This window comes from Hylobates moloch, unplaced genomic scaffold (genome assembly GCF_009828535.3).
Source record: "Hylobates moloch isolate HMO894 unplaced genomic scaffold, HMol_V3 SCAFFOLD_10, whole genome shotgun sequence".
Classification (NCBI taxonomy): Eukaryota; Metazoa; Chordata; class Mammalia; order Primates; family Hylobatidae; genus Hylobates; species Hylobates moloch.
The window spans coordinates 78988453-79012419 of NW_026652285.1; the positions used below are offsets into that span (position 1 = coordinate 78988453).

General features: G+C 41.2%; 2 protein-coding genes across 8 annotated transcripts in view; one reads left to right on the forward strand and one right to left on the reverse strand.

Moving 5' to 3' along the window:
* Positions 1–5332: 5332 nt before the first annotated feature.
* On the reverse strand, positions 5333–5908 carry LOC116474247 (uncharacterized). Its single transcript, XM_032162677.1, has one exon. The coding sequence runs from the start codon at positions 5906–5908 to the stop codon at positions 5333–5335; it is 576 nt and encodes a 191-aa protein (XP_032018568.1).
* Positions 5909–8491: 2583 nt separating this feature from the next.
* Positions 8492–23967, forward strand: part of ZNF462 (zinc finger protein 462) — a 151961-nt gene continuing 136485 nt past the window's right edge. For 3 of the 7 annotated variants that reach the window (XM_032164801.2, XM_032164804.2, XM_058445231.1), the window contains exon 1: positions 8492–8715. The gene's annotated coding sequence lies outside the window, so the exon portion shown is untranslated. Of the gene's footprint in view, positions 8716–9324; positions 9397–10330; positions 11500–23967 lie in introns of those variants that run through there. The other 4 variants (XM_058445233.1, XM_058445234.1, XM_058445230.1 and 1 more) reach the window with 3 other exon arrangements.

Sequence of the window (23967 nt, forward strand, 5' to 3'; positions counted from 1 at the left end):
TTAAAAATCTGAAAAGCCAGAGTGAAAAAAATGTATAATGTATACATAATTACATCGCTAGAAAAAATGACATCACCTGGAAAAAATTACTATTAACACTTTGATTATACTTGTCTGATTATTTTTCAGTGCCTAGCCACACACACACACACACACACACACACACACACACACACAAATACAGGATAATACTATATACATTGTTTTGAAATCTGTTTTTTTGGTTAACAAAAAATCATTTAAATATTTCAGTGTCATTTGACATTTCCTACAGAATTTGATAGGTATACAACTTTCTACCACATAAATGAATATAACTTCTTTGATCACTTGCTGTTAGATATTGATGCTACAATGAATCTCCTTATACATAAAATTTTGATGATAGTCATGAATATTTCTTTAAATCAATTTCCAAAAGTTAAATTCCTGGGTAAAAGACTTTTAATATATCTGGAAAGAATAAAACTTTTCATAGTTCCAGTCTCACCAGTAGAGAATTATAGGGTCTATTTTTTCATATTCTCAACAACTGGAAATTATATACGCTCTTAACAATTGGGAAATACACACACACTCACAAACATTCAGTATGTGGTCATGCCTTGGTATCCAAAGGATATCAGTTCCAGGACCCCCATGGATGCTCAAGTCTCTTATACAATATGGCATAATATTTGCATATAATCTACATGCCTTTTCTGATATACTTCAAATCATCTCTAGATTACTTAGTTAATACAATATAAATGCTATGTTGAACTTTTTTCATATTGGCCATTAGTAATTTTATTTTGCTAATATTTGGTAATTTTTTTTCTTTTTTTAAATTAATTAATTAATTTATTTTTTATTATTATTATGCTTTAGGTTTTAGGGTACATGTGCACAATGTGCAGATTTGTTACATGTGTATCCATGTGCCATGTTGTTTTGCTGCACCCATTAACTCGTCATTTAGCATTAGGTATATCTCCTAATGCTGTCCCTCCCCCCTCCCCCCACCCCACAACAGTCCCCCGAGTGTGATGTTCCCCTTCCTGTGTCCATGAGTTCTCATTGTTCAATTCCCACCTATGAGCGAGAACATGTGGTGTTTGGTTTTTTGTCCTTGCGAAAGTTTACTGAGAATGATGATTTCCAGTTTCATCCATGTCCCTACAAAGGACATGAACTCATCATTTTTTATGGCTGCATAGTATTCCATGGTGTATATAATATTTTTCAACTGCAGTGGAATGACAGATTTCAAAATGTAACAGTAAGAATTAAGAGACCTAGATTTTAGTCTTTATACCATCAGCATTGGAAGACCTTAGGTTAAATCATTCAATCTCTTTGGTCCTAAATTTTCTTTTCTATATAAAATATATTTAAAATGCCCACTTGAACCTTCTTCCTGTATTATCTGTGAAGGGAAAAATATCTATGTGAAAAGGTTACTGTACCACTATTTCATTAGCAGTATTAATATGTTCCTTGAGACACATTTACAATTACTAGACTTATAGAAAGTAGGTTCTGTCACTTTAAAATGTTTTTAAATACTTAAAAAGATAATTGATAATTCAGTCCAAACAAAGCAGTTGACTCCATAGCATATATATATAAATATAAACATCGTTATATAACTATATAACTTACATAGCTTATCTATACCTTCTAAATTTTCTATATTTTTTATAATGAGAAGTCAATTTACTGTTGACATGCTGGTATATTTTCATTCAAGGTGATTTTGGAGGTATACAATTTGAAAAAAAGTAATTCATGATCATAATTTTGTATCCAGGTCTTTTACCTAATATTGGACTATTTTTCTATTTAATCGCAAATTCTCAAACAATTAAAGCTACTTAAAGTGTCATAATGGGAATACGTTATTATCTACCTAACTAGTCCTCTTATCTTAATCACTTATTTTTGATTACTTACTTTATCATTTCTTATATATATATATATTTTCATTTCTGTTAAGGTAGATTCTAAGCATAGGAATTAAGGGCACAAAAGTGTGAGTACTTTAAGACTTTAAATGTATATTGTTAAATTGCTCTAAAAAAGATTCTTGCTAATTTTTATTTCCTACTAAGAATGTACAAAGAAATGACTTAATTTGGAGCTATACTAACCACTACTATGCCACATAATTTTTTCTTTAAAATTTTTTAAATTATAAAAGTGATTCATGTTTGTACACACACACACAAACACAAATTGTAACAACACTTTCCTCCCCATCTCTCTCACTCATTACCATTAGCATACAGTTTAGCAAGTATACTATCAGACATTTTTTAATCCAAAATCTTTCTTTCAATTTTGATAATAGTATATGTATTTTGATATGCATTGAAAATGTATAAATAGCCCATCAGACCTGTGATTTGTGAATATTATTGCTTATGATGAAGTTAAAAATTTTTTAAAGTTGACTTTAAAAATGTATATTAATTAAATAACAGGACCAAGTTACATGAAAATATATCCCCCCCACGAAAAAAAGCAAAAGAATAAGAAGAAATCTTGAATGTGATATGAGAATGGTAACTTCGGAGAAACTACCATTGAAGTGTAGACTCTAGGGCTGACTGCTCCTTACCGGCTCTGCGTTCCTGAATAAATCACTTCCTTTCTCTAAGCTTCAGATAGAGAACAAATAGTAAGAACCTGGAAATGCTGGTCTTTCTGCTGGAAGTGATGCTTCAACAAATGGGCAATCTTTCACTTGAGTTTTGTCTTCAGAATTTGGTTAATCTAACCCTAGTTGATCTAAGGTTGTTATTTTGCACTTTTTAAAAGATTGGCTAGGTGAGGTGCCTCATGCCTGTAATCCTAGCACTTTGGGAGGCTGACATGGGCAGATCACTTGAGGCTGGGAGTTTGGGACTAGCCTGGCCAACAGAGTGAAACCTTGTCTCTACTAAAAATACAAAAATTAGCTGGGTGTGGTGGTGTACGCCTGCAGTCCCAGCTACTTGGGAGGCTGAGGCAGGAGAATCCTTGAACCCGGGAGGTGGAGGTTACAGTGAGCCGAGATAGCACCACTGCACTCCAGCTTGGGTGACAACGTGAGACTCCACCTAAAATAAAATAAAATAAAGTATCTCTTTGCGGGAGAATTTCATGTTAAATTATGAGTTAAGCCAACACATTGGCTTTAAAATGAACTCCAAAAATTTTATTTTGACAAAGTATTAGTCCTTAATAACTTCATTGTGAGAACAGAAATATTCAAATTAACTATAGTTTCATCATAGGCCAAATCCTGGTGTTGCTTTTGAGTAAAAAATCTGAAGTTTTATATCCAAGTAATGTGATATTGAAGCTAGTGGTTGATCATGCATCAAAAATTTGACTCATTTCAGTTATTCATCTTTGTATCCCTAGTACTCAGTTCTGAGAAGGCGTAATACAGATGCTAAACAAATACTCAATGACTGAATGAAATTACACATTACATATTACAATAACTAGTTTGATAGAACTGTAAATTTAACTACTACCTATGGAAGAAAGACTTTCTTTTGAATTTTAGAATATCACTATCGAAACATCTTTGATATCCAAAGGTATATATACAAAGATTCATGTGGAGTAAGTTTAATATAAGTTATTGCAATGTCTCTTCCTTTGAGAGCTGTTCAGAATCATGAATCATCCACCTTTGTCTTCTGTTAGTCACTTTTCCCTAGCCATGGACACTAGTTACCTAGTTGTATATGTTTAAATATGGGTTTATGACAATATATTGATTTTTTTGTAAGAAATTAGAAAGAAGGTGTGCTAGTGACCTCACTTTTTTGATATTTAGAGGGTCCATAATTATCCAATCTGAAGTTTTGAGAAAAACTTTTTGAAGACTGAGTAATTTCCAACAAGTAAAGATCACAAGAATTCAAAATAGATAACTCATTGAAAAATCACAAGCAAACTCAACTAGTAAAAAGACTACAGGGCATTGCATAGAAAGGAAGTTTTACATAGGCAGGGAAATACTACCAAGAGATGTGTAAAATGTGGTTAAAAAGCCATATTGTATTCACCTACTCTTTCTTTTGCTAAAATCATCAACTTGAATAGTTTTGCAGCTGGAATTTAGAAAACGGGGCTATCAACTATATATATATATTTTTTTTTTTTGTATAGCTTTCAGGAAGCAGGAAGACTTTTCTCTTTTTAAATGATAGAACATAAATACTGAAACAATGACATTAGAACATCTATGCATTCTTGTTTCGATGGAAATTCTATCTAATTCAGCTTCTGGACCGACTGTTCCTTTTTCCATGATCTCTTCCTGCAGGTTTGCTAGAAGTCGCTTTCTCCCCATAAACACTTTTCCTTTGGGAGATTTGGGTGCCTTCCTTTTTTAAGGTTTTAAAAACTAAAATGATTTATAGACTATCTGTATCCTGTTAGAGTTGGGCAAGTAAATGGATCATATTTGCATGGGTCACTCTGATTATAGGACTTCACTGTTTCTTGAACTAAAAGTGCAAGATTTATTATTCTATTAATGCTCATGAAGTCACTCTTTTGATGAGCCATAATTTCTCTTTATGAGGAGTGTGTATGCCAGTCACCTATGATAAGGGAGAAGAAAGTCCAGACTTCTAACATATTCACTCACATTCCCTGCAACATTAATAGTCTTGAAACCCCATATGACTCCAGGGGATAATGCCACAGGATAAAGTAACAAAAGGTAAATTTCAAGGAGTCAGGATGTCCCCGTGAGACTTCCCTCACATTGTTGGCTGTGTAGGAAACCATGTTTTTTGTATTTTAATTAACAAATTTAAACATTAGCCCTCCTAATGGAGAAGATAACCCACCAACTAGCCTGGTATTATCTTTGTGAATATTCTTAGGGAACGAAATAGCAGGAGGTGTGAACTTTCTCCTGTTTATCTTAATGGTCTGCTAATGGCAAAGCATAATTAGTTACTTAAATGCCAAGTTTACTAAGGTTTTCACGAAAACCTTCAGCCACAGTGCTTTCCTTGACTGACCCAGCTTGTATTTATACAGTTTTATCATTTGAAAAATTGTCCCAAATAAAAACAAGCAAAAAAAAGCCCATTCCCCTTATGCTTAACCTCTTTCAATTATTTTCATTGGAGAGTTAAAGCGTTTGTGACTTCTAAAAAGTCGAAAAGATTACGTGCACGGCATCATTAATTGAATATGTATCGCCCCCACATTCAAGAAGCAAGAGAGTTTTGCGATAGTTCGCTTCACAGCTTCAGGAAGTCAATTTGCTTCTAAACCAGAAGACCGAGTGTGTCTTCTAAAGATCATCGTGTGGCGCCGTATTTGGGATGGACACTTAACCATTGTACCTTTCCCCCATGCACCCACACCAGAAGCCTGAAAGCCACCATCTCCCCGTCGGTCTCTGGATCTCCTCGCTGCCTTTGTCCCTTCTAGACGTGGAGGCTTGAAGAGGAGGTTTGGTTTCCAAGGATTGGAGCGCTGTGAAGGGCGGGGCCACCTCCAAGTCCATCTCCCTTTTTGTCCTCTTCTCCTGGGACGGGAGGGTGGAGCCAGGTCCCCCCGCGGCGGGTTCGGGAGCTCTCTCTATCTCGGTCGCTCGAGGTGAGTGTGAAAGGGCGGCAGCCCGTTTAATTGCAGCGCAGGTTAATTTCTTGAGTTCACCGCAGTCGGTCCGCCAGCCTCTTCCCCGGTCTTTGCCAAGTGGGTTTACGAGGTCTGAGGCGTGTTGGGGCGCGCTCACGTTCTCGCAAAAGGCTCCTCCCCAGGGCTCAATTCCCCGACTGCGGGAAGCCCTTTGGTGCCCCAGGAGCCTTGGAAACCCAAGGTTTCCTCTGACCTCGTCGCTCCTTCCTCCCTCCCCACCGCCTGGTTCCCTACGTCCCTGCCCCCAGGGAAGGACGGCCCCCATTTTAGGACGTACGACCCAAGCCAACCCAGAAGGTACCTTCACGTCGATGAAGATTTTATCGCAGCCTCCAAAACCCAGCAGTAATAGGAGCTTTCAACCTGAAATACGATTGTTATTTTCCCGGTGCAGAGCTTGACAGAAAAAGTCAGCTTTTTATTAAAGACAAAGAGGTAAATTATCAGCCGGGACAGTGGAGGGACGGCGGAGACCTGGCGCGCTTCCTCCGGTTGCCACGAGGAATTTATGGGGTGGCGGCGGCCAGCGCTCAGACACCCCCCGGGTCCCGGCGGGGAGGAGCTCGGGGCAGGAGGACTTCCCTAGGTCCCTCCGGGCACTCGGAAGGGGGAGTCCTCCCAAAGCCGCACAAAGCCGGGATCATTTCAGTCCGGAACAGCCTCAGCGTCCTCCTCTTCTCTCCTTTCTTCTTTCTCTTCTCGGTGACTCCCGTTCCCCTTTCGCCTCTGTCTCTGCGCCTTGTTCTCTTCTCCTTACTTCTCTTCCCTCTCCTCGCCTTTCCTCTCCCTCACCCTCTTTTCTTCTCCACCGCACGCGTAGAGTGTCATTTATTTATTTATTTATCACCCCCGCCATCAACACCCTTTTAGGGATCCCGAGCTTTTCAATGTGAGTGGGAGGAGAAAAGGGCAGGAAGTGTTGACTGGAAGTGGGTGAAATCGTGCCTCGGGGTGAGAGATTCTGCTCAGGAATATAGGGTCGGGAAAATCTTGGAAAATGAGGATTTAGATCTGTTTATGAAGCCCCGCTATCGGATGGGAACCAACTCCGCGCGCGTCTCCTCCTCTTCCTTTATTGTATGGATTTATAGGTATATATCTTCTCGGACTGTTTCTTGGGGGGAGGGAGGAGAAAGGGCGAGTATTTAAAGAGGACAGACTTGCCCAGGATCCTTAACACCGCGCCTTCACCGGATGCGCGCTCCTCAATGCAAAGGAATCCACCAACATCCCCCAATTCAGACGCGGACAAAAGAAACTTTAATTAAGGTCTCTGCCCCGCGCGCTGCGCGTTTCTCTCTCCTGAGGCTGTTGATGTCCAACTCCAAGATCCGAGAAATAGAAATGGTACAATCAGCCCATGCCCTTGAACTTCAATTGCTCCTGACTTGCTGCATTGATTTTTTTGATACTGTAGAACCCCCACCTCCAACCCCCACCGCTCCCAGTCCAATTAAAACCTTAGGAGACTTTCGACCTGGTGGTGGAGGGGGGAACCACTCCTTTGCAAAAGAGATAGTTCAGAATGATACGGGGGAGATTACACTAAATAAAAATTCAAGGTGTGAAAGCTTCATCTTGGCTCGCGTGTCTTCAACACCATGACACCTTATCATTAAGAGCGCTGATTGTTACTTTCCGAGCCTTTAGATGATCAGCCAGAAAGTGCAAACAACGCGGGGCTGGAGGGTGTAAAGTTATTTAAGCAGGCTTTCTTTTTTTCTTTTGGTGCGCAGTCAAAACATTTCACAAGTTAGGAAAAGAAAGTGGTGGTTCCGAAGCTCGGAATGATGGGCTCTTTTCCTCCTCCACCCCCCACCTTCCATATCAGGAAAGAAATAAAACGCACAATGAGCCTTTATTTCAGGAGAGAAGACTTCAAAATACGTGCCAGTAATGGACAATTTGAGCTTTTCACTGGAAATACTCACACCGCAAGCTGGAAAGGGATTAAAAAGCCCCACGTGGTTGATCTGGGTTTAGACTTGCAACCTCCAGTTCCCCATGTACGTTCTTTGCAAAGGTTGGCCTCTAGATGGATGCAAGTAAGGGACCCTCTGGGGCTCGGGCTCGGCGCCTCGGGCAGGGCTGACGGTGGGAGCGCTATGAGCTGTTGGGCAGGGTCCTCACCGGGAGCTTCCTCTGCGGGCCAGGGCTGCCGGGCGCCACCGGGACGCGAGCGCGCACGCCTCGGCCCGGCGGCCGCGCTCCTCGCACCGCCTTCTCCGCAGGTCTTTATTCATCTCATCTCCCTCTTCCCCTTCTCCTTCTCCTTTGCCTCCTTCTCCTCCTCTTCCTCCCCCTCCTCCACCACCACCTCCTCCTCCTCTGCCGCCGCCACCTCCTCCTCTTGCATCTCACTGGCCTGGCTCTGAGTGACAAAGACAATGTCCCAGCCTTAACTTTGCAACCACCTTGCCTCCTTCTGGGGTTCAGCAGGGGGGAGGGGGGACAGCAGCAGCAGCCTCAGCATCTCCTCCAGCTTCTCCTTCTGCTCTTCTCGAGCCCTTGGATAATTCTTCCTCCTTCTTCCCCTAGCCTTTTTCCTCATTTCTTTCTTTCTTTCTTTTTTTTCTTCCTCTCTGCTGCACGTTGTTGTTGTTATTAGAAAGGCTTCGCGCACCCCCTGGTGCTCCGGCGTTTTGTGTGGCAGGAGAAGATTGTCTTCCTTCTCTCTTTCTGTCTTGCTTTCTCTCTCCCCCTGGTTGCTCATTATTCAGAGAGAGACACAGAGGGAGGGAGAGAGAGAGAGCGCGCGAGGGAGAGGGAGGAGAGGAGAGAGAAGAGGAGAGAGGGGAGAGAGAGAGTGAGAGGGAGAGGGAGGGAGGGAGAGAGAGAGAGAGGGAGAGAGACGGATATCTCAGGTCATCTGCAGCTGCAGCGAGTCTGAGGAGCCGAGGAAGGCAGGGAAGATGGCGATCCTCCATTGCTGAGACCCGGCAGAAGCACATGAGACTCCCAAACAACTTCCACAACAATAACCCGAGCAGGAAGAGGAGAAAGAGAAAGAGGATAAGGAGGCGGTGGGGCTGGAGAACCCGAAGCACCTCCCGGCGCCGGGACGCTTCTTCTGTAAGTTACTGCAATTAACAACCACCTCCGGGTGGTCCGAGTGCTCCGGGGAAGAGAGCGCGGGGTGGTGGAGGCACAAACGCGCTCATTCATTCGGCCAAGGAGGGTTGGAGGAGCGGGGAGGAGAGGAAGTCCCCTGCATGGACTGGCTGTTGGAAGAGGAGAAGAAGCGAGAGAGAAGAGGAGGAGGGGGAGGAGGGAGAGCAGGAGGGGGAGGAGGAAGAGGAGGAGGAGAAGCGAGGGAGGAAGAGGAGGAGGAAGAGGAGGAGAAGGTGGTAGTGGTGGCAGTGGAGGTGGCTGTGCTTTTCCTGCTGGCTGCTCCTTCTACTGGGGGGAGTGAGCGCGGTGGCTTAATTAATTTCGTGTAGTTCTATGAAGAGAAGAGAAAATGAAAGATGAGTGAGAAGAGAGCTGGAGGCTTAGGACGGATGCTCCGAGTGTGGGGACAGGAGTAGGGACAGAGGGGGGCGGAGGGCGGGAGGGCGGGAGGCCGGAGACCTGAGCCGAGAGCCAGAGGGAGCGAGCGAGGGTCAGAGGAGGGAGAGCTCCGAGCGAGCGGCCCCGACCTGAGCGGGTTGACCTCTTTCTTTCTCTGTCCCTCTCCTTCTTTTCCCCCTTCTGTCTGCCTGTCCCCCGCCCGATGGCAAAGCCGTGCGGATTGGCACCCCCCCTCTTCCTCAGGTATTTGGCTCGCTCTCTCTCTCTCTCTCTCCCCGAAGTTGGGATGCGGGGTCGGGATGTGTCGGGGGGTGGCTGCTGCAGCTGCTGGTGCCGGTGCTGCTGGTGAACAGAGGCGAGGAGCGGGGGGCACCGGCCGGGTGGGGGGCGCAGGTTCAGGAGCGGCTGAGGAGCTGTCTCCAGGCTGGAGGTTCAGAAGCGTCTGGTGGAGGAGGACAACGGTTTCTGGAGAGGAGAAGCCATTACACACGCTTGGCTCTCCTCTGAGGAAGGGAGAAAGGAAGGCAGGGGCCTGGGGGGGCGTCTCACTCCTGGTGCAGTTCCCAGGGGTCTGCCCTCCTTCCAGGCACGAGGGGAAGCCGCAGCCGCCCCCCATTGGAGCAGCCCCTCTTTCCCTTTCTTTATCTCCCTGTCCTCCATTTGCAAGCTGTCTGCTTTGGTTCCAGTCCAGACTCCAAAACACAAAGCTCCTTCTCACGTTCATTCTCCAGGCTGTTCACCATTCCTGAAGGAACCCTCATTTTCTTTTCATTGTGGCTTCTAACCTACAGAGAGGGAGGGAGGGAGGCTGCCTGGAGTTCCTTTTATATTCCTCCCCAACCAAGAAAAAAAAAAAGTTTCATTTTTAAGCACGCGTCTGGGATGGGGAAAGACCAACCAGTTGGGGCTTTCTCCCAGGGCTCCCGGGGGCTGTGTCTGAGTGTCTGTGTTGGCTGTTTGGTTTGCTTTGGTTTTGTTTCTGGAGGTTGCTTGCGGGTTTTTGGAGGAAGTGACTAGTTTGGTTAAGAGCTGGGAACTGAGTCAGGTAAGCCGTGTCATGTTGTAACTCCACCAGAAAATGGAGGAGAGCGGGTTTCCAGGAGACAAAGCTGAGATGAGAAGTGTTTATAAAATTATGGATGTCTCCATTTTGAAGCTCTGTTGGTGATGGCTGGAGGAGGAGGAGGCTTGCTTGCCTACTCCTCTCTTTCCAGAGGGAAACCTTGTGGTGGTTCCTCACTATCTATTCATTATGCAAGGAAATGAGGGCTTTTAAGGGTTCCTCAGATTTTTCTCCACCAAAGGAGTGCTTTCACAAGTTATTGAGGCGTTTGTTTCCATTTTAAAGTAAACTTTTGGAATGTTTTTTCTCCTTTTGAGTGGACCTGAAGGGTTTTGACTTCCTTCAGGAAAAGCAAGGCAAAAACCTTAAAACAGTTCCACTGAGGTCTTCACACAACTTTAAGCTGCTCCAGGTCTCCTGAAAGTCACCAGGAAATGTGATTTCCTCCTTGTGAAGATGGTGATGGCCCTAAGCTGAGATTTTTTTGAGTTCTAGGGTTTAGTTATCATCATGTTTTGATGCATTGCAAGACTTTATTGTCTGATTTGGGTTGATTTCTGCAAATATAAAAAATAATAAGAATAATCCTGCAAGATCTCAGAGGAACTCTAAGACTGACTAACACCAGTTTCTCCAGGTTCTCCATTTCTCTTCAGGTCGTTCCATTTGTATGTTAGGCCTTCTTTTAGTTTCTTTGTTTCCCCTTTCCCTTTCCTTCGGCTATTTTTTTCTGTGTTTTGAAGTACTCTTAAGTTTTCAGAAATATCAGTATGTCTTCTTAACAATGTCGCTATGGAAACAAATTTTAAAATCATGATGTCAGTTGAGAAAACCTTATGTCCAGGTATCTTCACCTTCTTCATTGGGAGGAATTTATTAATCATGTAGGAAGACATTTTGTGAGGATAATTTGAAAAAAGGACCCAGTCCTACCCTAGTCCACAGACATTGATGGGAGCTCTTCACATATTAATTTTAGAGAATGTACATAATTGACCGAAGCAAAGAACTGAATCCTGAAATGCTTCAGGAATTTATAAAAGCCAACCATGAAGATGTTGCTTTTCCATTAGGTGAGGTAGCCATCTTGAGGATGAGGGAAGATGTTGGAAGAATTTTAGATGAACTGTTGAAGATAGGTGAGGAGGGCTCCACGGTGGAATGAAAACTTCGAGGAGATTCAGAACCAATTAATATATTCTAAGGAGGCTAACTGGACCTTGCTTTCAACTAAGAAGAAATATAGAAAGGTACCAGCTTCAACAGAAATAAGGAACACATTGGTGAGCAACTTATAACAGCATTTTTCTTGCTTTGCTTTCTCATTATGTGTCAGATTTTTTTGTGTAAAGTTCCTTATGTCTACAATATTTTTGTACATATTGAAGTGGTTTTAGATTCCAGATGTAATTATATTCTGTTGAGTAGCTGGTAGCACTGTCACTCAGTAAATGCACAGTGCTGTATATGACAACATCACATTTTTCAAACCAAACTGTTGTGTCATTAATTGAGGGTTATTGTTCTTCTGAGGGGTGTGAAAGGAGAGGGGAAATACATGGTTCTCTAGCTGATAATTGTCCATGGTCAATGAAGTAAAACCATGTTTGTGCAGACAAAAATGTATGGTTTCGGTTGATGTGTATGCTCATTTAAAAATACTTCTGTTAGATCTCTGCTCCTTTATGAAAAACCTAGGCCTCTCCAAGAGCACTTAAAAAAAAAATCCTACTTGGAATCATAACTTTTATTATTCATTTTTGAATGTTATCTTTTGATACCGTTACTTTTGCTTTTAAGTGAAATTTCACCAATATTATATTTAAACTTGCTAATGCATAAATGGATGCACCAAACTGGGTGTCCAAACCGGGAAGTTCAGATGCAATGGATAAAGAGTTATTTGGAAAAGCAATTACCAGATAATTTTACATCTAATTAACCATGTATGTTTATGTAAACATAAGTACATTATATATTGATCTTGAAACAAACTTTCATGATATCTTTTTTTATTGTTATTGATAGCAGGACAATTGGTTCATTTGCTTATTTCAGCAGGGGGGAAAAATCTGACAATCTGGTTGTCAGTCCAGCTGTTTGACTCTCCACATTTTTTACTTTGCAACCAAATGTTTTGGGGTCTTAGAGTTGAACTTTTCTGGAAGGGAAAAAATTAGGTATTTAAGAGGCATCTTGGAATTTGGAAATGCATTCTAACTGGTTATCTAAGACACATCCATCTCTGATGCCCTTCACCAACATGGCAAACACCATAATATTTAAGGACGTGGTTTTTTGAATTTTTCTAGACATACTCATTTGAATTAAGACAAGTATTTTGAATAAACCACCATGAGAGAAATAAAAAGTATTAAATCAGACATTTTCATTTAATGTCAAAGCTCAAAGATCATTTTTGTTTATGAGACAAGTTCATGTGGCTTACTATGCAAATTTTTTGCCATGGCTCTAATATATCACGAGGAGAAATCATGGAGACATATTTGTGAGCTATGATGCACCCTGCCATAAGAAAAATTCTTGTTGGATCCTCACATTCCATAATATTTCTCATATTGGATTTATGTCAGTCTAATTCATTGACCATATTCCCCAAGGAATTGTTTTTCCCCCTTACTCTTTGGAGTTGGAGACAACTTTTAGACAAAAAAAAAAAAAAAACTTATCTACTCTTCCTAATGAATCTTCCGGAAGACAGCAGAAAAAAAAAAAATCCAGCTCTACTAATGGAGTTTAGAGTACTTGTGGTTGGTTTTCCTGAAAGAAAGGAATGGTAAAGTTGCAATGGGAAAGAGTCCTTTTTTCTGTGTGATGGAGTTTAATAGGGTCTAGTCTGTCTTAAATTATTCCTTGATGTTGCAATTTCTTGGTTAAGGTAACCTTACTTATCTTCTTTATGGTATGTGCCTTTTTCAGACTTACACTTCACTACATCATGAAATTGACAAAACTGTATCAGATATTCTAAATTGATAATTGGAGAACAGAGATGCTGTTTCATAATGCCGCAGTCACAATTAGGAGATACATAATGGACTCTTACTGCCAAGGATCTAACATGAATGTATGACTGGGATGATTGGTATATTCAACAGAAGTGGAGGGAGAATATTTCCATGACTGAAAGCTAAAATCCAGTGAACTGAAAAAAAAAAAAAAATTAGTGTGTGTGAGTGTGTGTACAAGCAAGTATCATGTGAGTTTCACATACTTATGGAGTATGATGGCTTTGAGAGAAACATTAGCTAGGTGTTGGTGACCTATTAATTGATTATGAGAAAACAGAGAGGAGAGTAGATAATGCTAGAAGAAAATTCCTCTCCTTGTGTGATATGCCAAGACATCTGGCAGATGTTATGTTGGGCCCTAAGGAATGGACAGTTTAATTTTAGCCCTAGCAAGGAAATGGGAAGTTCTAAGCTCTTTTAATAGCACAAGTCTTAGTTTGGGGAAGGTTGCTTAAAAAAATAAGAAAGAAAGGAAAAGAGGCACTTAGTGTTATGTGGAAGAACTCTAGGGAGTAGGGAGTGAAAACTGAAGTTTCACGGTGAGGAGCAAAAATATTATTTCTCATGTAGAAATTAACATAAAATTATTTTAAAAGTGACCAATATGTACACTATAAGTAAGGACTATCACTTATTTAATACTCACCAGGCAGAACTTCCAATTTAGAAGCTAGTTGTTTTAGGCCCTAGATCATTTAGATTGTCTCCTCCCTCCACTTGCATTATACTGAAGAGGAAACTGGCACAAAGACATGAAGTGACTTGCACAAGGTCAGAAAGTTCAGTTGTAACCAAGCCAGGCCTAGAACTCAGGTCGGCCGACTCCAGCCTAGTGCCCTTTCCACTACCCCATTGCATTTGATTGTTGAGGGTTGTGAAATAGCCGCTGTCTTCTCCAGGGCCCACAGCTTTCTGAGAAACTCTGTACTCATACACTAGTGGGCAGGAGTATGGATTTTTCTTAGTTGGATTTAACATGTTGGGGAGCCCAGGGTTGAGCGTGGTTTCATTAATAGATCCAGAGACCAATTTTGTTCATGTGACATTCAGTAAAGTGTTAGCTCCCGGGTTTGTAGCTGTACTTTTCTTTTCATCTTTCCTGCTCTCATCTCTCATTCCATCATCCAAGGGCTTGGGAGCCCTTTTCAAATGCCCTTCTTTGGAAGTTTGTGTGAGTCTATTGCAACTTACAATAGTGCCCACAATTGGACTCTGAGGATCTATTTTGCAACGTGGTGCAGATTTAAATTGACTCCTTTCAGAGATGCCATTTTGTAATACTGATGAATGGCTGAGAGGGTGAAATCCAGTCTGAAACAATTACTGGTGGTTTTCCAATGTTCTTACCCATTCAAAATGTGCCCTCCGTGTATCTTCTTGGAGCCCAACTCTCTTGCAGACCAATGGCTAACCTTTTCCCATTTTCCCAATATACATGAAATCATCCTTAAAATGACTTTTAACAACACAAACATTTAACCATGAGCAATGGGACAGTCCTGTAAGGAAGGGTGCAATGGGTTTCCACTTCTGTCTCTTCTTGGATGAGCAAAAGTGATTTTGTAAAGAAGAAGAGTGATGTTTGGAAGTTTCCACATTTTCTAAGCTCCTTCCAAACGAGTGCATCAATTTTTAATCCAGGAGGCAGTCTGGAGAAGGTAGTGCTGGATGTGGACTTCTGGCAGAAACACAGTTAACGCTGTAAACAGTTGAACCTCAGTGTGGCACTCCTCCAAATGAGTTGACTGTCGAAAATAAAATGTTCCAGAAGAACTGGGAGAACAGGAAAGAAGTTAAAACAGCATGGTTTGCATGCCAGTACTAAAGGAAGAAAAAAAAGTTTGGGTTGGGGGGGCATTGGAGAGAAGATAATTGTAAGTTGAACTGTCTCTTGGATTTATAAGACCCAGGAGAAGTTTCCAAATGTGGGAAAATGGTTTTTTATGAATTTAGATTGTATTTGCAGTATGCTAGGAAGCTCTTTTGGATTTTTTTTTCCCCTTGAACTTTGTATTTGGAGAACTGCACACACTGATAAAAGGGAAATCCATTGGAAGCAATTTGGATTTACATTTTATGCTTGGAAATGCTATCATAAAATTTATCGTTTTTCTAAGTCCTCCTATTCTCATCAGCTGAAGCACATATAGGATTTTTAAAGTCTTTGGATGTGTGATTCCAACACAAAGTTAATTATTTTCCTGGCTTAGAAGGACAAAGGATTGAGTGGTGTGGTGTGAGGAGGTGCTAGTATTGTCACCTACAAATGCATTGCCTTTTACTTCTGGTGAGCAGAATACTTGGTGTCTTCAAAGCATTCTTGCCTAATTCCTAGCTGGAGACATTTTTTCTTGAGTTATTCTTGGAGGGAAGGTTTTTTTTGTGTGCCAGGTCATGGGTATTTTGGTATTGATTTCCTTGCTTTCATGTGTTTGCTTGTTCAGTTCACTGCATGTTGCTTCTGGATATTAATAAAATACTTGTGCTGCGCCTGTCCACATCTTACCCCCAACCTTATTCAAAGAGTAGACCCTGTTCTTTAGGGTGAAAGGAAGTTTGACAGGTACTTATTTGTTCAAAAAATAAATACTTGAAGATGAGAACTGTATAATTCAGGAAGTTATTTGCCAGACCTTCACATAGACAAATTTTAACAAAGACCACGCCGGGAAAGATGGAGAAAATTCTACTAGGAACTAATAGATCCTGATTAAAATGTTTTAGGATCACTTAGTAGAAAATTCAGCATTTGCCCAAGATGGGGAAGCAAAGTCTTACCTTTGGATTCAGCTTGGTTGGAGCACAAAAGGAGCTGTAGGCCCAGGTGAGACAACTGTGTCAGAAGTAATAAAGCCCAGGATTTGTGGAGAGAGCTTAGCCGCCACAGAGCCCAGCTGGGGAAGGCCAAACTCACTCTAAGTTCTCTTCTGAGCAGTTAAACCACAACACACGCTAAGGCCTCCAAATTTTGGAATTCTTCTTTTTCCTGTTCTGATTTAAGAAGGTAATGCCATTATTCTTCGGTTTTGCTCATGTCAGCTGAGTGTTTCTCTTTTGAACTGGGAAATGCCAGAGGCTGGGGGGTGGGAGCCGATGTCCTCTAAAGGAAAATTCTCCCCGTTAACACTGCAAATGTGCCTTAACATTGTACTTATTACTCCAAAACTAATTGTGCAGTGGCACAATGTGGGATACTTGAAAGATGTTTGCTGCACAAAGGTTCCAATACTCACCTGCAGATTAAGAAATGAGTTTCTAAACCCTCTCATTTCTATTGCTAATGAAAAGCTTTGGAAGGCACCTGTGAATTAGAGCTCCAGCTGCTATCATGGTAGGGAAGTTAGGCCTTGAAAGGATACATGGATTAGCCCGTCAGAAAAGCAAACAGTAGCATCAGCACAAGTAGAAAATAGACAAGGTTGTTAAAGCTAACAGGAAAGTAGGCTAAAGCATTGCTGTAATTTTATGGTAGAAATTTGCTGGGAAGGAGTGACTGGTTGTATGGGAGAAGGAAAAGAAGAGAAGCAGGAAAATAATTGACTAGCCAAATTGAAGAAATCTGTCCGCTGGGAGGAGCCTACAGGAAGAAGTAAGGCATTGCTTTTAAGAAAGCAATATAGCAAGTAGAAAAAGACCTTGTAATTTGGTACCTAACACATGTGAAATATGAAGACCAGTGCTCAGATACACATTCTTTGGCCAGTTCCTATTGTAAAAAATAGAATTGGGTTTGGAGGACAATTTGTGTGACTTTGGGGTTACAATTACAGCCTTTCTGATAAAGGACAGATGGAAACTCAAGGGAACTGGTTAAGTAGGCCTAGGTGGAGATTCTCCTGGAAAATGAACGAAGTAGAGAATAGAGCACAGCAGAAAACAGCTGCATTATTAATGGACAGAAAATGTGATAGTCCTCTCTAAAGTGATCCATAGAGCTTCTCTACCTACACCCTGGGTGTTAGAAGAAATGAAGAACAAAGACATGCCTTTTCAGAGGGGAAAGGAATGGACTATGACTACTACCTGGCGTCAGTTTGGGTTTCGGCCATTGGCTTGAGCCAAGCGTCACAGGCTGGTCTGTCCTTCCAGTCCCAGCATTTTAAAATCCAAAATAAGGCCACTGTGGTCCAGAATGTTTAGCCATTCTAATCCCTAATTACATCATCCCTCTGTGTTATGACTAATTAGTCAGCAATTGAGCACCAATCATTCAACCCAGATTGCCATGGGCCTGATGGAGGGTCCTTCATTTGGGGTACAATTTGAATGCTGGGTTATAGCTGAAGATGACCAAAGACTTAACTTTGTGTAGAAACCACTGAGAGTACTTATCACCCAGAATCTTTTCTCTACAGTGGTTTGTATCTTAAATAGTCTTCTCTGAAGACTAATTAGTATTTAATAACAATAAGTGGGAAGGGAGTCTTTGTAGAAGAGACCATTTTCTTTTTGTAGACAGTCTTGCTCTGTCTCCCAGGCTGGAGTGCAGTGGTATGATCTCCACGTACAGCAACTGCCGCCTCCCAGGTTCAAGCAATTCTCCTGACTCAGCCTCCCGAGTAGCTGGGACTACAGGCACAAGCCACCATGCCCAGCTAATTTCTTGTATTTTAGTAGAGACGGGGTTTCACTGTGTTGCCCAGGCTGGTCTCGAACTCCTGAGCTCAGGCAGTCTGCCTGCCTCGGCCTTCCAAAGTGCTACGATTATAGGCATGAGCCACCATGCCCGACCTCAGAAAAGACCATTTTAGTTTAAATATCAGAGTTCAGTTGCAAGAACTTCCCCCCTTTCTACTGTCAATTGAATGTTGTCTGTTCTAATATTGGGTAAGAACAATAGAAAATAAATATGATTGCTTCATCAAAAAAATCTGCCAACTCTATAGAGTGGGAATACCACATAGGACCTTAAAAAATGCTGTCTTCCCTCCTGGACTGACTCATAGTTAATATTGGACAATGGTTTTTATTTTTTTCTAACATTTAATATGAACCAGGGACTGTTCATAGGGTAGAGGAAACTGAGGTTTAGGGAGGTAAAGTAATTTAGCCAAAGTGATGAGGCTGCAAAGTGGGGGAGCCAGGATTCACATGGAGTGGGGACTGCCTCCAGAGGCCTGGCTCTCAGCTGGTGGGACCTGGCCTTGATTATTACTTAGTCTGCTAATAGCTTATGTTCTTGATGGTTTGTCTCTTCCAGTTGCTTATGCCAGGAGTATATCCTTGGAGTTCTAGAAGGAAATCTGAGAATAATGGAAAATTAATTGTAATATATTGTTTGATATGAGAGATATAACTTATTGTAATAGCTTGAGGAAGTGTGTTTAACTGAAGAGCACTCTTTTCTGAATTATAGAGGAGATGATAGGGAAAAAAAGCAAGAGACCATGTAGGGGACACTTTAGGGAATAAAAATTTTAAAATTATATCAAACTCAGAAAAAAAGGAGCCACCTACCTGTTATGATAGAAAGATTTGCTGGTGACTTTTTTTTTGTAGAAAAGGTGTTATACTTTTTTTCTTCATTGGGCCCCTTTTGAAGCCTCAGTGCCCTGTATTGGCTCTGGTTACTATCAGCCTGAGAAATGTTCTCAAAAGCTATGCAGATGTTTGAAAATTAGTTCTACTCTCTAATGGTCATTTCTGGAACATGGTGCAGATTCTCTTAAAAGTGTGGGTGCTGATACCCCCCACTCCTTTTCATGATCACCATGTGCTCTATTTAGATCATGGAGATGTGATGAGTGCTTTGGTTTTATTTGCCTCTCTCTGATACATTACAAGATAGTAAGGAAGTTCATAGATGAGCACAAATGTCCCTAATAGAGTGACACACTGTGCTAAGGGAGATAGAGCAGATCCAGATATTCCTACAGTATCCGAGAGAGTAGCTTTTCTGCAAATGGTGGTTGGACATTAGTAGCTGAGTAGACTCTTCAGCCCCCAAGAAACTAGTGGTGGTTTTATAAAATCCTAACTTTGCTGTGGATCTATCCAGTTGATCTCTGGTCTCCAGACAGACCCATAATCAAAACCTTTGTAGAAGGATAAACACATGTCCTGTTTATAAAGTGTACTAGAGAAGGCCACAGAGTCATCCATTTTTACTTCTCATCCATATCATTATCTACCAAATTTATAAAAACCGTTATTTTCTTAAAGGACTAAAATAGAAAAAAGGCTTAGAAAAAATACATGAAGTGAACAATTGAACTGTATAGTTAAAGAGAGAAAAATGGAACTGAAGCGTGTTGTTCTCTGGGTGGAATTTCTAATTTAGAGGAATAGGGACTCCATTCAGCCTTGGACAGCATAAACTGTGACCCTAGGCAGTAGGGCCTAGCATTCTAGGATAATCCCTCAGAGAGCAGCCTGTCTCAAAGACCAGTTCTCAATGGGTTTCTTCAGTTTTCCTTTTAATTCTTTGAGGAAACCTACCCAGGCTACCCTCAGGAACTGCTTTGCAGTAAACAAGGTGAACTGGGTCAACATATCTTTGTGGATACAGTGAGAACTGGGAATTTGTGAACACATTCAATTTGAGGGGCTCCATAGAAGAGGAAGCTTGGGATATGTTCTAAGGAGGTAAACTTAGAAAGTTTATGTATGCAGGCCTGGCAAAGGAATCATTCATTCTCTTGAAAAGAAAACCACATTTTCAAAGACAGATTCTATGATAATTTAAAAAGTACATTGTATAGATCACATAAAATAGCATGTATTTAAGGAGGTGGAATTGTATCCTTCCACTTGTGTGGAAGTTTTTTATCATTCGTTCCTTCTTCTCCCATGGCTTTGCTTCCAATTAGCAATTTTGCAGGCCTGAGAACTGAAGTGGTGTTGAAGAACAGATGTCAGCTGTTCCTGAAATTCATCCCTGCCCCATGGTTGACTCAGTGTTTCAGAATACCTCACCCATTCTTCTGACCAGTGGCTGTAGCTTGTTAATAATGAATGAACATCACCCATAGGTCCTGAAATTAGCAAGTGTTAAATGTTAGGTGATTATTAGGGGAAAACAAGATAATCTAGTCAGTGGGCTTAATTAGGTTGTGATTGCCCAATTGCTGCTTCATGATAATTATATTCATAACCCCATTTCTAGACATCAACTACAATTATCAAAATTGACCCCAGCACAGGTGTTAGGAATCTTATTTGAAGCAGCTTCTCAACGGTGAATATCTGATGTTTCCAATGTGCTTCTGCCTATACTTTCTTCCCCTCTTGCCCCCTTTCCATGATCTTTCCCCCATCTTAGTAGAAAGGTCATGGCAATATTATTTTGTCTGGGACCATGCACATATTGTATAGCTTGTGTTGGTGTCTATAGAAAAAGAAATTCTTAAGTTTTTAGGGGTCAAGTATAACTGCAAAGCTCTCATAAATTAGCAAGTAGGAATCTTGAAGAATAAAAATCCCAAATTGGCTGGATTGTTATTTTCCTCAGCACATGAAACCTGTTAAGTCGATTGAATATGATTCATTTGAATAGATCTTTTACTTTATAAGGCATAATCTTAAAATGAAAAAGAGAGTCATCTGTGTTTAAGATAATGCCTTAGCAACATGATCACTAAGATTTGAGGGAACTGTAAATCGAGAACTTTTAACTTTATATCACCCCTTCCTTTCCTTCAAATTATGAAATTTGCTGCCAGTGTATTCTAGTATAAAAAAGAACATGTTATTACTAGGGACATTGTTTACTGTTTATCTCCCAAATGAAGTCAATGATTTCCAGGAAATACTAACAACAACCTGTATCAGAAGTGATACAGTGTGGGTATGTCAGTGTGACACCGTGCATCACTGGGCCAGATTGTCATTTGGCAGCCTTCCCTTTCTGACATGCAGTTATATGGGAAAATAATGCACTTAAAACTTGCGCACCATGGCTGAACTTCAGAGCAATTCATCTGTCTAAAGAACAACTAGGAACTCAGCTACTGTATATATTGCTTTATATGTGTATATGTATGTATATGTACACACATGTATCTCTATACATAGAGAAAGATAGATAGATACTCTCTAGGCACTTATTTTTCTCTAAAACATCAAAAGTGCAAATAGTCATCTCTTAGAATTTCTAGGGTGAAAATGCAGTTCTCTGTGCAGGGGTCTGTGTTAAGAAAGTGATGTGTGGTGGGTGGAGTATACTCTTTGGGGCCACACAAGCTGAGGCTGAAATTTGTCTCTGTCCATTACTAGCTGTGGGAACTTGAGTAAGTCATTTATCCTTTCTGTCCCCATGATTTCCTACCCAGTAAAATAGGAATTATTATAATTTGAATCTGTAGAACTAACATAAGGATTAAAAAATAATATGTGTCTAAGAGTCCTGGCTCATAATGGCCACTCAAAGTGATAGTTTCTTCCTTCCTCACTGATAGAGAAACTGAGGCAGAGATCTTCTCCAGGGCTTTGCCCCATTTATCTGTGGTCAGTATATTAGGTATTTTTTTCTTGGTCTTAAACTCAGCTTTTGGAATCCTGCTTGTTTAATTTTGTGCTGTGTCTCCCTTTACTGATGAGTAGTCTTTGCTGCAGTTGTCCATTCCCAGGTAGACTTTATTACATCTTCAACTGATGGTCTGTGGATGAAGCAGCACTCTGTATTGCTGTGTGTGCATTCAGTAAGAGCTTGTAAACTACCCGAGCATGATGCCATTTCCTCTTGGAAAAAGTACATTTATATGGTAACAACGCCTTCAACCTGACCTTGCAGAGCTATTCCCTGGAGTGTTGTAGGGGAACAATTTTTAATAAACATGAAGTTTTTCGAGTTTTGAGAAGAAAGATGTTATTGCTGTTCCTATTGTTTGGTATCATTCTGGCAAAAATGATATGTCTAAGAAAATTGTCCTTATTGCAGAGAAAATATTGGCTGTGCTGTTTATATAAATGTTGTCTGCCTCACTGTTGCTCTACTCACATACATATCTCTTAGCCAGTTTGAGGACTGCCCCGTAGCTTGGCTTAGAAATGCTTTGGTTTTCTCTGTGCAAATGTTTATTTTAATAGTCCACATCTGCTTGGTCTTACTAATGTACTATAATATCAGATGCTTTGAGACCTCATGGGTAAGGAGACTAATTTTAGAGTGTTTTAAGAGTAGATGATATTTTAAAATGTGGAAAACATGGAATGGTGTTGGTAGGGCCTAACCAGACTTACCTTATTGGGTCTGGCCAAAAGGACATTCATTGGTAGCTTTATTGGTGGTGGTGGTGTGGTGGTGTGGTGATGTTGGTGTGAATGTTAGTGGGAAAGATGAAGAACATGTAAGTGGTTCTTTGGTAAAAACCATATAGTGATTTTTCACCTGTACAAGCAAAGTACTCATGATTTTTTTTTTTTTTTTTTTTTACATTTGGGAAATTTCCAGAGAAATAAAGGTGTCATTGGAATGTTGTTGTTGTCGTTATTATTATCATTATTATTATTATTTTTGAGACAAGATCTTGCTCTGTTGCCCAGGCTGGAGTGCAGTGGCATGATCTCAGCGCGCTGCAAGCCCTGCCTCCTGGGTTCAAGTGATTCCTCCACCTCATCCTCCCGAGTAGCTGGGACTACAGGCATGCACCACCATGCCTGGCTAATTTTTTGTATATTTAGTAGAGATGGGGTTTCAGCATGTTGGCCACGCTGGTCTTGAACTCCTGGCCTCAAGTGATCCACCCACCTCGGCCTCCGAAAGTGTTGGGATTACAGGTGTAAGCCACTGCATCCAGCCAGAATGTTATTATTTTTTAATTATAAATAAACTTTAGAGTTGCCACTCTAACTTTGTCCGGAGCTATTTGAAGAGGAAAGAAAAACCTTGTGTTTGTTTACTGGTGTTCACATCTCTAGGATTCTCCTAAATGAGAGATTTTTGGTCTTCAAAGGGTAGAACTCAGAAGTAAAGGAGTAGAGATGTAGCTGTGGCTGTTGCAGTGGTTATTAGTATAGAATGCCCTCAATACAGTAGGAAGTGAACCCCAGACTCCCTAGGACCCCTAAAAGACTGGGAGTGGGAAGGTTGTCCAGTTGTTTACTTCCTCAAGAGGTGTATTTGGGAATGCCACTGTCACATGTGTTCAGTTCTTGACATGTAGGATCCTTGCTTATTTGTGACTACAGAGTAATGGGAAAGTGATTGGCTTTGGGGTGTGACCTGAATTCACTCCCCTGCCTGCCACTTCCTAGGTTTATGAACCTGGGTCAAGCTCATAATGCTCCTCTGCTCCAGTTTCTTATCTTTAAAGTGGAATTCTCTTTCTGGTGAAGCCTGAGAGGCATAATGTATGTAAAGCATTCAGCACCCTGCCAGGGGCCCAATAAATGACCACCTCCACAGTTCATTTGCAATGATCAATTAGGGGCCACCCAGTGCCTCTGGTACAGATGGCATGCTCTTGCCATTCATCCAATGCCTGGTTTTGCATGCTTAGTTAGCAGTTGTGGGATGATGATAGAGTTGGAAATAATTTAGTGTCTTCATCTTCATGTGTTTTATAGAAGCTGTTTATTTAAGGAATATGTGCCCATACCTCTATTCATTCATTGAACACTTACTGAGCTCCTCCTTTTGAGTACTAAGCACGGCTGCAGTATGCCTAGGTGGTCAAACCCAGGGGATATGAGATCTCTCTATCACAGTTGTGTTAGGCTCTTTGTTTTGGTAATTGAGTGATTATGATGGAGATAGGTGTCCTCAGCCACATTCAAATA